General features: G+C 35.8%; 3 protein-coding genes across 5 annotated transcripts; 2 read left to right on the top strand and 1 right to left on the bottom strand.

Annotated features, from left to right (window-relative positions):
- Window positions 1-809: 809 nt before the first annotated feature.
- Window positions 810-3916, top strand: LOC133295307 (uncharacterized). 3 transcript variants are annotated; one of them, XM_061494116.1, is made up of 5 exons: window positions 810-1288; window positions 1457-1530; window positions 2517-2649; window positions 2778-3050; window positions 3534-3916. In XM_061494116.1, the coding sequence occupies exons 1-5, from the start codon at window positions 1169-1171 to the stop codon at window positions 3777-3779; spliced, it is 846 nt and encodes a 281-aa protein (XP_061350100.1). In that variant the 5' UTR covers window positions 810-1168; the 3' UTR covers window positions 3780-3916. The 3 variants fall into 3 exon arrangements, with proteins under 3 accessions (XP_061350100.1, XP_061350099.1, XP_061350098.1); XM_061494115.1 differs by having other exon boundaries at window positions 2778-3059; window positions 3543-3916; XM_061494114.1 differs by having other exon boundaries at window positions 2778-3059; window positions 3507-3916.
- Window positions 3917-8928: 5012 nt separating this feature from the next.
- Window positions 8929-13118, top strand: LOC133295301 (putative pumilio homolog 8, chloroplastic). The gene is made up of 5 exons (XM_061494107.1): window positions 8929-10151; window positions 10253-10415; window positions 11974-12137; window positions 12238-12493; window positions 13014-13118. The coding sequence occupies exons 1-5, from the start codon at window positions 8929-8931 to the stop codon at window positions 13116-13118; spliced, it is 1911 nt and encodes a 636-aa protein (XP_061350091.1).
- Window positions 13119-14721: 1603 nt separating this feature from the next.
- LOC133295300 (annexin Gh1-like) lies at window positions 14722-15483 on the bottom strand. Its single transcript, XM_061494106.1, has 2 exons — window positions 15265-15483; window positions 14722-15029 (listed from the first exon to the last, which is right to left on the bottom strand). The coding sequence occupies exons 1-2, from the start codon at window positions 15481-15483 to the stop codon at window positions 14733-14735; spliced, it is 516 nt and encodes a 171-aa protein (XP_061350090.1). The 3' UTR covers window positions 14722-14732.
- Between the last annotated feature and the right edge of the window lie 2296 nt (window positions 15484-17779).

Raw genomic sequence — 17779 nt, 5'->3', positions numbered from 1 at the left:
TAATTAGTATTTTGCGTAGATTAACATATAATTGTAAAACTCACCAACAAAAAGTTACTAAACCAAATTGATGGGAGAAGTGCGAGGAAAATGTGCCATAACTAGCATATATAAAGAAGAGTTTTATTTTTTTAATGTTGCATGAGATAATTTGTCTCATGCAACACACACAAAAATGAGTGAGACCTATTAAGAAAGAGAAAAAGAAGAAGAAAAATAGTGAGTCTCGTCCACTTCTGTGTGTATTACATGAGATAAATTATCCCATTGCAACATGAGAAACACGTTACCCTATAAAGAATATCCATTCATGTGACTACTCAGCAATTTTACTTACTTTTATATGAAAGGGCATGTTATCACGTGGGATAACATCATGTTACATAGAAATTTATAGAATAGTGTTTTATTTTTTCTAAAAGAACTATTCTAGTTTTTAGCCCTTATTAATCATCTGCTAGCGCTTACCTTTAACAACCGACATGTGGCGGTACATCCGGTGCACGTGCATCCCAACCATGATTAAAAAGACGATGGAAATTTTTTTTTTATTAAGAGGCGGTATTTGATTCAAAACTCAGGAACACAAAAATAATTTACGCGTATCACACAAACATAAAAAAAAAAAAAAAAATTATAGTAGAGAGTCAAAGAGAGAGAATGTAAATAATAATTAAAAAATTTAAAAAATGAAAACTTGAAAGAAAAAGAATACGAACGGTTTCGTGGAGCTTGCTTTGTTTAAAACAGAAGAGTAGTAGTAGCTTGGCGTCTACTGCTACTGATGTGTCTGTCTGTACCTCTACTTTTGTACTACTACTTATTCCATTCAAAACTATACCCAACCAGAGAAAAATAGTAAATCACAAAAAGCAAAGAATCTTCGAGATCGGAGGGTCACGGTGGTCATTTCGAGAGTAAACTGGAGATGAACATTAACATACCAAGAGGCAAGAAATCCCACAGCACACAACAAACAACCTCGTTGTCCCCTTTTTGAGTTCCAATTTTTGTTGTTGTACTTTGTTGTTGTGTTGAAAGCCTAAAAAGTGAAAAAAGAAAAAAGAGGCTGAAGAAGAGTAATCAGCGTTGAAGAGCGTGCTGCATTATTATTATTATTATTATTATTATTATTATTATTATTATTGTCGTTGTTGTTGATCGGTAAATGGAGAGAAGAACTCCGGTGAGGAAGCCTTATACTTCTTCTACTGCAGATCTTCTTACTTGGTCTGAAACTCCACTCTCTGATTCTCAACCTCCTGCTTCTGCCCCTCGTTCTCACCAGGTAACCATATTCATTCTCCTCTTCCTGTTTTTCTTTTTTCTTCTTTATATAAAAAGATTGTTTTTTGCATTCCTGAACCATTTTGTTTTTTGTTTCTTACGTTGATGATTGAAAATTTTGTCTTTTTTGTTTGGGGTTGTTTCCTTTGTGTTGGTGGTGGAATGTCAGCCGTCGGATGGGATCACCAAGGTCGTGTTTGGGGGTCAGGTCACTGATGAAGAGGTCGAGAGCTTAAACAAACGGTGAGATCTACTGCTGCCCCATTATTTTTTTATTTTAGCTTGAAAGTATTTTACGTTATGTTCTCTCTTCCTAAAATCTATAATTAATTTATGGCGATTTTAATTCTTCATACTTGCTTTTTTTTTTCCTTTTCTTTTTAATTATTATTTTTTTCTTTCACAATTCAATCAAAATCTGTGTGTGTAATGTTTTTACTTTTTTGTCTTTGGGCTAATATATAAAGTATTTAACTAACGACAACAATTTCAGCTCCCTTTCTCTGTGACAGTTTGACGTGCTCTCTAGTGGTCCTTGCTTATCTATTAATACCATAATAGAAAGTGATTAATGGGTCAAATCACGAATGGACTGCATGAGTTGTTGAACTTGGATGAATGACTCTTAACATTTATACCATATGCATCCTTCCTTGTTTTCGTTCTTGTTCTTCCTGATTTCTGTCTTTCAGAAACAAATTTGATTTCAAATTTTAGATAATGAAGTGGTCAAATTTGATACTTCAGTCTCTGTCAATTACATGTTATGCATACCTACGTACGACACCTTCTTAGCACTGATGTAGGCTTCTGCTTGTGCATGTGTATTCTCTCATTTTGTGCTATTAGTATATCTTCTAGCTTTTGTGAAAATGGCATATCACTGCCATCTGTTATGTTATATCTGGGAATGCAGAAACACTTCTTCTCCAGGGAAGGAAGGATTGCTATTCGTGAGCATGAAAAAAGTATAAAATAAAAGGAAGTATCACTGCGAGTGAAGGGGTAGAATATTTGGAAAGTTGCTTTCCTCAATTATTTGTTACCTTGTGGTTTTTGGTGTCATGTTACATGTGATTCCAAACGAGTAGGATATGAATTCAATATTAGAATTTGAATTTTGTTATGAACTAAAGCTTTATCGTACCTATTTATCTTACATAATTAGATCATTTTAATCTGTGATTTTATATACGGCATCTGAAATTGTCTAGCTATGAAATTTCCAGAAAGCCTTGTTCAGATCATAAAATGAAGGAGATCACTGGGAGTGGAATCTTTGCTGCTAATGGAGAAGATGACACTACAGAAGTTGGCAGTGTCAAAACTCCCCCAAACAAAACAGGGCTACGCATGTACCAGGTTTAAATGGATATCTGTGGTCTGGAATTGTATATGAACATGGATTTTTACATCCTGTATTGATTTGTGTTTTGTAATGGGTCTCTCCTAACTTGTATTATGATTTTTTTATTGTTCCAAATTTGTAGCAAGCGGTTGCAGGAATCAGTCATATCTCTTTCAGTGAGGAGGAGAGTGTTTCTCCTAAAACGCCAACCACTTTGCCTGAGGTTGCCAAGCAGCGGGAGCTAAGTGGAACACTGGAAAGCGAAGATTGTAAGATAAAGAAACAGCTTTCTGATGCAAAGTGCAGGGAGCTTAGTGGTCATGACATATTTGCTCCCGCACCAGAAATTAAACCCCGGGCGGTAACTCCTCGCATACACGAGTTAAAAGGGAGCATAGACATTGGAGAACCTGCTGCACTACATGTATGCACTGCTCTAAATTGCTAACCCAAATTATTTAGGTGAATATTTTTCAAATTTTGATCTCTCTCTTTCCCCTGCACACACACTCGCACACCCACAAATACAACAATATTTGGGTTGTACTCCAATTACCTCTGTGGGAAAACATCATATAGGACTTTGTCTAGACAAACATGTTTGAGTGCAATAATTTGACAAGAAAGGAAATTGAACATATTGCATCATAGAATTAATCATGCAAATTGTGGACATCATAATTTGGGAACCTTGAGATGTACTTTCCGAATACAAATTTGTGGGTATTTGACCACAAAAAAAAAATGTACTGCAGGAAATCTAAAAGTTCTTGTGTGTACTGCATTATGCATATGGGTTGTTTTACGTAGCGTCTGTGAGATTAATCTTTGTGCATTTTAAGTTTTAAAGTTGCTTGTTTTTGGTTTATAGACTGATGGAGATCAAGGCATTATTAAGTCCACTGAGGAACCAGTTATGAAGACAGCAAAGAAGATTTATGACCAGAAATTTGTAGAACTTTCAGGAAATAACATATTCAAGGGTGAAGCTCCAAATTCCTCTGCTGAGAAATCATTAAGTGGGGCTAAACTGCGAGAGATGAGTGGCAGTAACATCTTTGCTGATGGGAAGGTAGAATCCAGAGAATACCTAGGTGGCATACGGAAGCCACCCGGTGGCGAGAGCAGCATTGCCTTGGTGTAACTTAGGTTTAACAGAACTGTTGTCATTACTGTCTTGTTTTGTTTAATTAATTTTTAATGGGATGTGCTATGTTATTTGACTTTGTATTCTGAGCTTTTGGGAATTCATATTTTAGGTTTCTTAACCAAAAGGGACCATCTGCTAATTGGTTGTACGTCCATAATCCTGTGTGGACTTCAGTGTTTGCTTTATTGAGGTGATTTGTTCTGTTTACCTGATTTGATATTTTGTTAATTGCTCTACATTCTGCATCTCATTGAATTGACTTACGGAAACCCAAAATCCTCTCGTTTAATTGATAACACGCGTGTAATTAAGCATCTCATTCACAACTTTCATTATTGAATCTTGATTCATCATCGCGTTAAACTGGTAACCCTTGTTCTTTCGAGTAGCCACAATAACAAACGCAAGAACACCAAGAAGTCCAATCAAGGCAGTAACCACTGAGGTACCTAGACAAACTGTAAGCCACAACATACAGGGGCTATTTGTGACGCGACCCTGCCCCTTAACGCACCTCATTTTAAGTGCAATCTTGCTTCATTCACGCCCATTTGGGGCGCAACTAGTTCTGCTCAAATTGGGGAGCAACCCAATCGCCCTAAAGCGCTTGATTTTGGGCGCGATTAGTCTCGTCCCATTTGAAGCACGACTAGTTGCTCGCAGACTGGTAAATATGTTTCAAATTGCAACAAAACATCTTTTTTTTTTGCCAATGTGCATGATAAAGTGTTTATTTTGTTTATTTTCATGGAAAATTGGCTTGGCCTTTTAATGGATTTGGAGTCTAGATGGTTGTACAAAATTATCCTTTTCTAAAACTGGGAAAAGGGCGGGGAAATGGGTTCATGAATATCCCGTCACTCCATCAACGTAGATTTTTTATGCGAAGTGTGATTAAATATTAGCTCCCGAATTTCCTGTATGATTAACTAGCAATATCTTTACTGATAAAGAAAAGAAATGAAACAAGGTGACTAATGAATCCTCAATATTAAGGCGTGCTTTTAAAAAGTTTAATCTCAATTTTAAAATAAAAATAAAAATTAAAGGATCAACCCGTACACATGTATTATTCAATAATGATTGTGCAGAAGGAAAAAAGAAAAAGAAAAAGAATCCCAACCCCAAGGATACGCTCTGCTCAATATGCCGCACCCCTAGTCGAGTGCCCTTGCGCACACTATCATTGACAGTGACATTATCCTAGCATATCAGCAACAATTATGTCCCTATATATGTTCTACTTCAAATGCAACTAGCTGTGAATTATCCATTTTACCCTTCACATGCTGCATTGTATTTGTAGGCAGACTATTTGTGCTAAACTTTCATCGTTGCATTGAAATGGTTCAAAATCAAACAAAATTTGACAGTCTATTGCAAGTAGGTCTTCTCATATACACTGAATTTTTAACCGCGTTCATAATGGATATGATTGCAGTCTTGGGTTGGGGATTTTGAATAAGGTAAAGTTCTGTTTTATGGATGACAAGATGTTCAAAATGAGGTTTAAGAATCTATTTGTAAATGAATTTGAATGAATCCATATATTTGAAGGAGCTCGGTGAAAGAAACATCAATCAAAGTATACCATGATTAACCAGCAGCATATTTAATGAAATAGTTCCTGAGTCTCTTGGAACTAAGTTTTCCCTTCATAGAACGGGATATTTTTTTTAATAAGTCTGTCTTATTTATTTTAATAAAGGTTCACCTTTTTTTTTATTTTTTTTAGAGAAAAAAACTAGAACTAGCCAATAACACATGTATTACTATTAAGGGCAAGTTATATTTACAAACTTTTTTGTTTACAAACTACACTATGTAAGACCGGTCTTACATTAATCACACAGTGTACGACCGGTCCTACATTAGTGTAATTACAAAAAAAGTTTGTAAACGTATCATGTCCTTTACTATTAATCTATTATTATCGAACTGTATGTGTACGGGAAATAGGTCTGTTTTTCTCTTGGATAAAGTATATCGATATAACAATGATTTAGTAAGATAAAAGTATGAATTTAAGCTAAAAAATGAGAGACAACGTAAGTGGGTTTCCCGTGAAGGCTGAGAATCAAGAGAGAATGTTGGGTACAGTGGCACTTGAGTCTATATTTCAGCAACATAATAATAAGGTGATTATGTGTGCAAAATGCATAGTTTCAATGGCAAAAGAGAGATATATATAAGTGGGGAAGATTTTCCAATGATATATGTGAGAGAGAGTTATAATTGTTTCTGCTCTTGTGAGCCCATTAAACGTGAGACAAATTTCGGCATGAGATGCGTATACAGTCAAGTGAAATTCAATATGATGCGATAATATTTGTTTCACTTTAAAAATATAGGAATATAACCCCTTATATAAATCTTAATAGATAGTCTATTGAAATGAGTTTGAGTGGTCAGTCTATAACAATTATTATTATTAATCCAAGGCAAATGTTAATGCTAGAATTTGAGATTATTCAATAAGCATTGTCCAACATATGCATAAAAAAAGGGGTTTATTAGTGGCAAGTAACTGTAAAACCAAATTTGGTTCCTGCATACTCATTCTAAACGGGACCCACTAGGTGAAAAGAAAAAAAACAAAAAAAGAAAGAAGAGATCACTTACCGATGTGAGAGCGGGAAATAACATAATTTTGCTGTTACTTGATACCAGTGTTTTAAAACCTCACCCCGCCTCCCGGGTTGACCCGGGTCAATCTTGACCCTCCCCTTTGACGGCTGAGGTCACAAGTTAGACTCTATATGCATATCGACCCCCAAAATTCGACCGAGTTTCAGTGACTCCCGGATAAGAGGGGTCGCTGCATGTTTTTTTTTTTTTTTTTTTTAAAAAAAATCCATTAAATAATATCACTTTATTAAAAAAAATAAAATAAAAATGTTTGCAAACCTAAATCTAATCGTTATCTTCTCTCCTAGCGACCTAGACGTCTCTTTAATATTCACCTCGCTGCCGTGAATCTTTCAGAAAAGGTAAGAATTTTACCCATTCAAATGAAATCCTTACGGTCGTTGACGGAAATTAAACAAAATCTCATTCTTACTTGCTTTAAATTTTTCTTTGTCAGGGAACTTCTCAAAAGAGACAGAACCGGGTCAACGTAGTGACCTCATTAGAATATGAGTTTTGTATTTTGGTATCTTGATACTTTAATAGGTTGTGTAATATTGACTTGTGATTGTAATTGGTGAATTATGTTAAGTATATTTTGAATCATTGATGATTGGTGGTTTGTTTTTTAATATTTTAATATAGGATATATATATTTTTTATTTTTTTAATATATAAAACCGGGTCAGCGTAATGACCCCATGACCCCTCGGTTGAACCCGTGATCTCGTGACTCCTGACTTCGGCTGGGTCGATGGCTGGGCTAGATTTTTAAACACCGTTTGATCCAAATAAAACCCATAAAAAAAAGGTTCAATTCCTGATAATCGAAACTCTTAGAAATAATGGAGAGGTTTAAACACAAAGTCGAATAAATTAAATCTCTTAAAGCTTTATACACCGATTGATATAAAAAATAAAATAAAAATAAATCCCAACTCTAAAGACACATTTCTTAGTATAGAGTTTTGTTTTACGTGTGATGTGACTGAATGAGGAGTGTGAAAATTATGTCTACCTTTTTTTTTATTGTTATTAAATCGACGAGACATAAATATTTTACATGAAATTAGTCATGTAAAAATTTAGCATGAAAATATAATTTTCTATCATATATACCCATATACCCACTACACTAGCCCCTCAAGAGAGTGTAGGTGGAAACAGCTCAATTGAGTAGCTATTGCAGAATTGTAGTGATTTGCAAATTTGCAACAGGTTTGCACCATATGCCACATGCCAAGTGGAGTGCGCCTTGCGCGCTTTACCAGAAACAGTAGCATCATCATCAGATACAAATCCGCATTTCATTCCTATGACCGTATCAGCTTTTATGTTTCCCTACGTACTATCGCTAAAGCAATTTGCCACATTATCCATTTTACCCTTCATATGGTGCGGTGTGAGGAGACTATTTGTGCCAATCTTCTGTCCTGTTGAAATGGTCTAAACAAAATTAAATATTATTTTGCAAATAGCTCTTTTCATATACACGAAAATTCCACTTAACCAACAACAACAAAAAAGTTGGTAACTGAGTTCCGTTTGAGTCTGGGTTCAAATCCTGTTTCAATTAAATTTTTGAAAAATTTTTGGAGACCAGAGGATGTGCCTTCCTCTTCGATTGAGGATTAGTCTCATCCTCCATTCGGTAGCGAAACTCAATGCACCCGCTGTTTCAATGAGGGACTATCCTACAGGATCGTATCCCGAAGACAAGGTGACCGGAGGAGGTTGAATGAGAATACCTCCAGATTATACAAAAAAAAAAAAAAAAAAAATTTCAGCTTAGACAAAATTTCGAATTTTGATACAATTAATAAGGTTAGGTTAGATGTTCAATATTAAATATTTAACATAATTAATAGTAACTATTTTTTTTTTTTTTGTCTTGTTTAACAAATTCTCCACATACTTAAGAAAAAAACATATTAAGAAATCATTAGTATCACTTTTAATTGATAAATATCTATTATTTTTTATAACCACTTATCCAGATTTTTTTTTTCCTTAACTTTTTTCACAAATCCAGATACCATTTTTTATATTTCAAATGGTTGAATTTTCCTTAACAAACAGAATCCCTTAGCGATGCAGATGCAGCATATCCTGCTCTGCTCTGAAAAGTGGGCAAGGTAGGTTATAGTCTTGATTTTGGGTGAGCCGTTACAAGTTGTACAACGCTGGTGGCAAACCCACGAGTATCAACATAAAAAATCCCCTATATGATTATGATATTCTGTTGATCCTTTTCTTTCTCACAAAACAGAAATTATCGGATAACAGATTCAAAAGGCAATGCACGCACCACACTACTAGTCTAGTACATAACCGACCACCTCTGACACTTGTCGACACAAACCATTCCTAGAGTTTTCAATTCTTCTGTTTTCAATTCTTCTGTCACCTTATTTTGCCACTCTCGATTTTTTATCTCTAGCCTTTGCTGTGTCTCTCAAATTTGAATCCCTTTTCTTCTTCTTCTTCGTTGTTTATATTGTTCAAAATGAACGCGATGAGAAACGAAGAGCTACGGACGTGGTTTAACAGGATTCCAAATCCTAATGCACCAGCACCACCGTATCCCAATCTTCACCATGGTCACGTGGTCTCTCTCACGTCACAATCTTATCCTTCGAGTCCTTTTTCCAATGGGTTTCGTTTGCACGGGGATAAGAGTAAGAGTACTATGGATGATAATGATGATGAAATTTATGTGCGATTGTCTAAGGAATTTTCTGGAATGAATATTTTGGATGAACATGCGCATGCTGCCAAAACCAGGGGATCATATGATGTTTTGGACTCACCATACTCGTATACATATACACCTTGTTCTTTGGATGCACATGCTCCTGAAGAAACAGGTACCCTATCATATCAACAACACACCCCATCATCTATTTTTGGACCCCCAATGGAGTCTTCTCTCAACCATGGGAGGAGTACTTGTTATGGACAAATTCAACTGCAGAAGCCCCCTTTTGCTTCTTCTTACTCTGGTGATCGTTTTCTGTGCTCACAGAGGGAGTCTTTTGGAATGGATCGTGATACATGCTGGGATGTCAAGAGTCCCTTCGCATTCTCTCAAACCATGCAACCCAAGGTTGCTTTGAATCTAAACACTCCATCATCACATTATTTCTCTGCAACAAAAGAAAGGGCAAGGGAAGCTGCCAATGATGAACTTTCCCAACGTCTCTCTCCCAGGAGAACCGGAGGGGACCCTGTGGCGTTTAAATGTGATAATAGTTTTATTATACAAGAGAAAGATATAAGATGTTGTGCTAACAATAGGTGCAATTCTTTGTGGGGTTGCAAAAATAATTCCCACCATGAGGTTGCAATTCAAGTTGTGAGTGATGAAGTTCCTAAACTCATTTCTCATGTTCCTGCTAGTCATGTGAGTAATAGCACTCTTGCAAGTAATTCCCCACAGCCCATGCTGCACAATTTTTGTTCTTGGGCTGATGTCCAAGGTTACATGTGTCACCTGGCAAAGGATCAGAATGGTTGTCGCTTCCTACAGAGGATGGTTGATGAGGGAACCTCTAAAGATGTGCGAATAGTGTTTAAGGGAGTCATAGAAAATGTTGTTGAACTTATGATGGACCCTTTTGGGAATTATCTTGTGCAAAAGTTGCTGGATGTATGCAGAGAAGATCAAAGACTGCAGATTGTGCTAATGTTGACCAAAGAACCAGGGCTGCTAGTCAGAACCTCTTTAAACCTACACGGGTATATCCTCCAGTTCAACTAAAAAATTGTTCCTTTTATTAATAGGACAATGCACATTATTTTCTTTTTGGAACACTAATTTAATAGTATTGCTGTATCAGCACTCGCGTGGTTCAGAAGTTGATTGGGACACTGAACTCTAGAAAGCAAATTTCATTAGTGAGGTCCGCCATTCAACCTGGTTTTCTGGATCTTATTAAGGATCTGAATGGAAATCATGTCATACAACGTTGCTTGCAATGCTTTAGCTGTGAAGATAATGAGGTATAACACTTCTCTCTTTTACCTTCAGTATCTCTTTTTTTAACTTTTGTTACTTTTAATGTGAACCAGTATTGGTGGTTCTTGTACACTTAATTGAATACTATGATGTCAACATATTGCAATGCAGTCAACAAAGGCAAGATAAACTATATTGTTAGTAGCATTCCTTATTACACATTTGTGGTCAAGTGTATTCCTTTGGCAACATTTCCTAGATATGTTATGCTTAACTATGAAGCACCGATATTCCTTAAAAAAAACTTCAACGTATCGGATACGCATATCGAAAATGTATCGGACACGTATTGTATGGTAATCGACATCCTGTATCATCGAGAACATATCGAAAACGTATCGGTGCTTCATAGATGCTTAAGAGTTGTGACCTTGTTATATGATCACGATATCAACCTCGAGCTCACATTGCCTGGCATGAAATATATTTTTGGAGAAGTGTCTCAAATCTTTCAATATGTTGAACCTTTGTTGCTAGTATGATAGTCTCCGAATCTAAGTTATATATTCTACTTCAAAATATCACGATTAGAGTTTACGAATCATGTTTTCAAAAAAAAAAAAAAGAGTTTACGAATCATAATGGTATTACATACCATATGACATCATAATTCTGTTAATTTTCAAATTTAGTTTCATTATTCAATACTTCCCAATTTGATCAATGCCTCGATTCTAGGATTTGCATATTCATATAACCTATGTCTATCACTGGTCACTTCAGAAATTATTAAAAGGTAAGTCAGCTGTCAAACAAAGTTCACCATCTATTGAGGATGTTCTTTATGAAGAACATAATGGTGAAACCATTCTCTACCAGGCCTGAATATTTTCTTCATTTTCTCCCCCCTGGCAAAGCTTAAAAGGCTAATTCTCTACATTAAAAGAAGCAATGGTGATTAATGTTTTGCTTGAGAAAGTGTTGATGATTACCATTGGAACGGGGCTGAAAATGTTAACAGTTATAGCTGCGGGTGATTATTTTCATTTCACCTTGCAGTTTTCATTTTGTGCATGCCATTAATCTTTTGAAGTGTTTGATTTATATTGCCAGTTTACCACTAAGATGACTCTGTTTTATTTGTTAATTAATGATGAGGATAGAGTAATGCACTCTGAGATCCTCAATGATAAAATATTATGAAAAGATATCCTGAATTCTTAATCGAGTTCACACAATGGATATGATTGCAGTCTTGAGGATTTTGAATTTGGTAGAGTTCTGGCAAACAACCTTGTAAGATGCTGCTCAAAATGAGATTTAAGAATCTATTTGTAAATGAATTTGAATGAAATCTTTAAATTTGAAGTAGCTAGCCGAGAGAAATTTGCCTTAATATTTGCTGATTTGCTCCCTTATCTCCTTTATATTGGACTTACTATTTCAAAGTTTTCTAGCATTGTACTTTTATATTGGAATTCCAAATTTCTCAAGCCTGCACGTGGCTTAACATCTGATCTGTTTTCTCTTGGACCTGCTCATTTTGACAGAAACTAAGTATGAAGTTTCTTCATTCTTTCTTCCCTCTATCATTTCTGGCAGTTTATTTTTGAGGCTGCTGCAAAGTTTTGTGTTGATATAGCTACTCATCAGCATGGGTGTTGTGTACTACAACGTTGCGTTGATTATGCAATGGTAAAGTATCAAGATAGGCTGCTCAAAGAAATATGCAGACATGGGCTTTTCCTAGCTCAAGATCCATTTGGGTAATCTGCCTTTGATCTTGTACCCGTAAATATATACTGTTTGCTTTTTTTATATTTCCTCAAAGAAACCAAGTGATACATTCAATTTGTTATCTTTCAGAAATTATGTTGTTCAGTATATTATTGAGATGGAGAACCCAAGTGCCTCAACCAAACTAATTTCTCAGTTCAAAGGGAACTATGTAAACCTCTCCATGCAAAAATTTAGCAGTCACGTGGTTGAAAAATGTCTCAAGCATGTTGGAGAGAGCAGATCGAGGATAGTCCGAGAATTGCTGTCTGTTGCTCACTTTGAGCAGTTGCTGCAAGACCCATATGCCAACTATGTTGTTCAACGTGCCCTCGGAGTGACCAAGGTTTGAAACTTTATACATATGTGTTGAGATATATAGTCTCACATTGGTTGTATGAGCAACTAATGTGGAGTTTATAAGGCCTTGAGCACTCCACCCTTTGAGCTAGCTTTTGAGGTGGTGTATCCCAAGATTCTTTATCTGGTATCAGAGTCTCGCCGTCCCCCGCTTTCTCTTGTGGAATTTCTTAGCACAGATAGACTGGCATGTTGCATCATCTACTCTTCAAGCCCAATGGGCTCTCGTGTGAGGGGGCGTGTTGAGATATATAGTCCCACATTGGTTGTATGAGCAACTAATGTGAAGTTGAATAAGGCCTTGGGCACTCCCACCCTTTGAGCTAGCTTCATACAACTAATGTGGAGTTTAATAAGGCTTTGGGTACTCCCACCCTTTGAACTAGCTTTTGAGGTGGTGTATCCCGAGATTCTTTATAATATGTATAGCTCTGCAATTTAGCATGCTTTGTTACTCATTTCAGGATTGCGATGCTTCCTCTCTTATCCCTTTTATTCTGAAACAGGGCACTCTGCATGCGTCTTTGGTTGAAGCAGTTCGCCCCCACAAAATCTTGCGCACAAGCCCATATTGCAAGAAGATTTTCTCACGAAATGTGCTTAAGAAGTGATGTTTGACATGCAGACAAATTATGTTGTTGTTCTCATAGTGAGTTACTACTATTCTCCTAATTAAACTCCTTTTGTTTTATGGCTAACTTAGCTACTAGTATATGTTGTATGTAAGTGTGTCCTCCAGAATCTGAGACTAATATAACGAAAACACATCTAGCCTCTATCCCTCGTGATCCAGAGTCTAAAAGTTCCAAAGGCAAGTTTTGTTTTCCAGATGCTTATGATGCAGCTGTATCTTGTATCATTTTGTTGTCCTATGGATGTGTGACTGGAATTTTGATAGATTCCTACTTTCTGCAAAATTTATCATATGGAGGTGAGAGGTTTGTCTTATGTTTGAATATCCAACAATAGGTGTAATGGAATAGAAAATGATGCAATGGTTTAAATGGAATGGAATCAAATTATGGCACTATTGTTTGAATATTTTTTATGGAATAGAATGAAATTTCTATTTCATTGTTGGAGAAGCAAGTGATTACATTTCATTTTCTTCTATAATCTTATCATCGTATATGTTTATATTTCCTTTAATCCCAAAATAATATTTTAACCAAAAACTCTCTTCACCATATTTTGATTATATACACTGATGAGTGATGTTTTCATTAAACTTAAAGAAAAATGTATGATTGTTGAAATACTTCCGTACATTAACTTTTTTTACGTTAACAAACAGCGTAACAATGAGGAATTTGAATCTCTTTTAGTCGCCTTTTTAATTGTTATAATAATTATCATCACAATTTCTCTACTCATGTTTCTGAAATTATTATAAGTTGGGAAATCAATACCTTTATGATTATTTAATAATTATTCTTTTATATTTTTAGTTTTGGCTGTTGGGTTTAATTGAGATTAATTGCTAATATAATTATTTTACATTATCAATTAATTATATATCGTTATATCATTAATTTTTTTAACTATATTAATAACTATGCAGAAAGTCATATACTTCAAAGGATTTAGTAACAAAAATTGAATAACAAAACAAAACAAAAATTTATACATTAACGTTCTATCAAAGTTAAATTCGTGGTTGTTCAAGGTCGAATGTACAATTTCCTAGTTCCAAGGCGAAAACAAAATCAAAAGACTGGATTGCTTCGCTTCACTAAACTTTATGAATGAAATAATATCGAAAGAGAGTTGGGGGCACTTGGGTTAAAGTTCTTGAGCCATTATCTTTATATTTATTTATGGAAAACATATAACTCACAATAACACAAACCATAGCTTAGAGAAAATCCTATATCTAAAAATGTTCAAAAACCTTACAGGGAATTCCAAGTGTAGATTGAAAAGATGTTTGCATGATCGGAAAAATAACATGCAGGAGAGTTCAGGTGACAAACACAACCACGTTGTCTATATATTTAACTTAGGAAATCTAAATCACACATATGTTGCAGCCTTGCAGGATTCCAAGTATATGGCCCTCAATCAATTCTGAGGATTTCAAAACCCACCCGAGCTAATGTTGTCAATTATTCAACATAATGTTGTCTATTATGTTGTGTATTATTTCAAAAACACATGAAACCATCAAACCAGCACGCCATAGTAGTTCTGTTATAAGCATAACCATACACACACAAAGGAATAAATCAAGCATCATCATGTCCTAACAGTGCCAAAAGCATTTTTTCATAGTCACCGGTTGTGTCCTTGGCAATGGCTCGTTCAAGAGGTACACTGTTCCTCCTTTGATACTCATCTGCTATAATTTTCAAATCAACCTCCGCCCTTGTGGCCACCACTCTTGTAAGGGCTCCTTCATCTGTCCCTCGCTTGTTGATAGCCAAACGAACAATCTTCTCAAAGTACTTCTCAGGACGGATCAAGCACTTGACAGTGGCTCTCAGTAAAGCCAGGAACTCATCCTTGGGATCAGCTTTCAGGTCCTGCAACATTGGCTCACAAAATTAAGTTCAATCTAATCAGTTTCCATTAAACTAAAATTGGGTGCTGTTATAACTCCTAAGGCTAATTGAGCTGTGGCGTGAGCAAGTCAAATACATAGGTTCTTTTTTTTGGTTGCAAATACATAGGTTCTTTAAGTGTCACAAAAGTAAGATGAAAGGATGCAATTTAGGTAGCATCTAATGATTTGAAAGAAATATAAGATGAACTATTTACCTTGTTGATATCTTTTCCAAATTCATTTTTGTAGTGATTCAAAGTAGCATTAATCTGGGCTTTGCTCCTTGTGGCCAAAATCCTAATGAGGTCGTCATCATTATAAGCCTTCTTTGAAATCTTCTCGTGCAGTAATTTTGCCTCAGTTTTTGCAAGAGTCATGTTGACCTCATCTCCTTCATATCGATAAGAACTAACCAGAGGTAGTAGGTGTAACATCCCCGTCTCGAGCCGGTTCAATTAACATACATATGATACAAACAGAAACAGCGGAAGACTTAACTTACGAAAATACGAACTAACTTTTTCTTTTTCTTTAATCCTTTTTCACATGACATATCACATTGCATACTTCTTCTAATTTAATTCTTATTTTACAGAGACGAAAATCGGACAGAGTAACCTCTGTAAATCGGACAACTGGGGATTTTCCAATCCCACACTCAAGAGTTCCTGATAGACAGTTTAAACAATATATATTTCCAGAAGTACCAATCATGCAAATATACTCAGATACCCATCTATGGGCGCATGCTGAACTTGGCTCCGTGCCACAAATCTAATAGTGTAACATCCCCGTCTCGAGCCGGTTCAATTAACATACACATGATATAAACAGAAACAGCGGAAGACTTAACTTCTGAAAATACGAGCTAACTTTTTCTTTTTCCTTTTTAAATTCTCATTCGTCGTAAACGAAAATCGGGCAGAGTTTCCTCTACAAATCGGACAACTGGGGATTTTCCAATCCCTCACAGAAGCATTTCCTGATAAACAGTTTATACAAATATGATCAAATGCCCATCCATGGGCGCATGCATAACTTGGCACAGTGCCACTATATCTAACAGCATGCAATCCAACACGTAAACATATCTGAATACTACCTCATCATATAACGTGCCTGAATACCCAAATGTACATGCATCAAAGCGACAGACATGTACAAAACATATACAGGCCATATACACAATAAAGGATCAATATCATGATCCATCAAATGCGAAAATACTAAAATACATCAAACACTCCAAAAAGGTAGTAGCCTACAGCCACTCAAAATCCAATCTGTCAACTGCCTCAGCCACGTGTCGTGTCCCTGCCTAGTGAGGACTCACCGGGAATCTGGGCACCTGAAAATATGTCCCCAAAGAGGGGTGAGATTACAAATCTCAATAAGCTCCAGGTTTATAGAGAATTCTCCATACCCCTGGCTCACTCCTGCATGAAAGTCAGATACAGAGTATACAAATACAACATATAACAGATATCATAACAGAACAGAGCATATATCCATATCATATCAGAGATGTGCGCCGTCATTCCCAAGGGAGGACCCCAAGCGGAAATCAACGCACGTGTTCCCGAGGGAGGACCCCAAAGCGGAACCAGACATATCAGAGGCGTACACCATCAGTCCCGAGGGAGGACCCCAAAGCGGACATCCGGGTACTATACAATCAATGGCCAGAGATTGTTACAGAAATCATATTACAGAAGTCATATCAGAGCAAAACATATCATGTTATCAAATAACTCTATATGAATGCATCTATACAAAGCATCTAAATCACAGTCATAGAGTCCAACCATAGTTCACTAACCATGGTGGAGCACTCAAGCAGGAAAAGACTCCTTAAACATAGAGCTTACCTCTTGAAGCTTTACCAATACGCTTACTTGTGGAACAAGTTACTTTTATCACTTCAAGAGATTTCCGATCCTTCTCAATTCCTAGGCACACCTAGAGAATAATTTACAATGCATCAATAAAATGATGCAATACCATAAATATTTCATAAGCATACATTTTATCGCTTATTTTCCTTTCTTTGCATTTTTGCCAATCCTATGCCAATACACAAGTCTAGACCCCTTTATAACCGTTGGTGTTCTTTAATTTAATCAACCATTCCCTTAGGAATTTTCAACATAAATCATGCTACTTTTCTTCAAAACTCATCACTTTTATACAATTTATTACTACACATTTTATTTAAAATAAAATGTACAAATATATCCCTAAATACCCTATAGGTCGAATCCTATAAGGGGGATTTCCAAAGATCCATCTCTTTTACAATACATTTTCTTTACTTCCTTACAACTTGCAAACACCTAGGCATGCATCCACTAGGTTCCTATTTTGAGTTTAGACACCAAGTCCTTCACAACACATCAAGGTCGAAACATCAAGGTATGTTTCCAAGGATTTTCTTTCCAATGTAATATTCTTACTAATTCATCCAAATTCTACTTACTTGAACAAATAAAACCCCTCTTAAAGCATCAACTAAATTGGCACAATAAATCCTATTAACTCTATCAAAGGCCGAACATAGAGAGGAAATACATGATTTTTTCTCTAATTTTTTTACATACTTACAAAGCTTCTTTTCATTTCATACATCAAAATATCAACTATTCCTCATCAATGCATATTCTAACACATCATGCTTTCCCACCCAAGGCATATACACAATTTTATAACTTAAATTATCAAAACAACATCATG

The sequence above is a fragment of the Gastrolobium bilobum genome, unplaced genomic scaffold (genome assembly GCF_033153095.1).
Source record: "Gastrolobium bilobum isolate Gb01-03AN ecotype WA unplaced genomic scaffold, APGP_CSIRO_Gbil_v1 utg5789, whole genome shotgun sequence".
Classification (NCBI taxonomy): domain Eukaryota; kingdom Viridiplantae; phylum Streptophyta; class Magnoliopsida; order Fabales; family Fabaceae; genus Gastrolobium; species Gastrolobium bilobum.
The sequence above is the reverse complement of the archived record's forward strand: the minus strand, read 5'-3'. Positions and strand labels throughout refer to the sequence as shown.

Excerpts from the sequence above, each read along its gene's own strand:
- LOC133295307 (XM_061494114.1), top strand. The coding sequence starts at position 1,169 with ATGGAGAGAAGAACTCCGGTGAGGAAGCCTTATACTTCTTCTACTGCA. Across the intron at positions 1,289-1,456 it reads CTGCCCCTCGTTCTCACCAG|CCGTCGGATGGGATCACCAA; the intron begins GTAACCATATTC and ends GTGGAATGTCAG. Across the intron at positions 3,060-3,506 it reads GAGAACCTGCTGCACTACAT|ACTGATGGAGATCAAGGCAT; the intron begins GTATGCACTGCT and ends TTTGGTTTATAG.
- LOC133295301 (XM_061494107.1), top strand. The coding sequence starts at position 8,929 with ATGAGAAACGAAGAGCTACGGACGTGGTTTAACAGGATTCCAAATCCT. Across the intron at positions 10,152-10,252 it reads ACCTCTTTAAACCTACACGG|CACTCGCGTGGTTCAGAAGT; the intron begins GTATATCCTCCA and ends TTGCTGTATCAG. Across the intron at positions 12,138-12,237 it reads CTAGCTCAAGATCCATTTGG|AAATTATGTTGTTCAGTATA; the intron begins GTAATCTGCCTT and ends GTTATCTTTCAG.
- LOC133295300 (XM_061494106.1), bottom strand. The coding sequence starts at position 15,483 with ATGTTACACCTACTACCTCTGGTTAGTTCTTATCGATATGAAGGAGAT. Across the intron at positions 15,030-15,264 it reads TTGGAAAAGATATCAACAAG|GACCTGAAAGCTGATCCCAA; the intron begins GTAAATAGTTCA and ends CCAATGTTGCAG.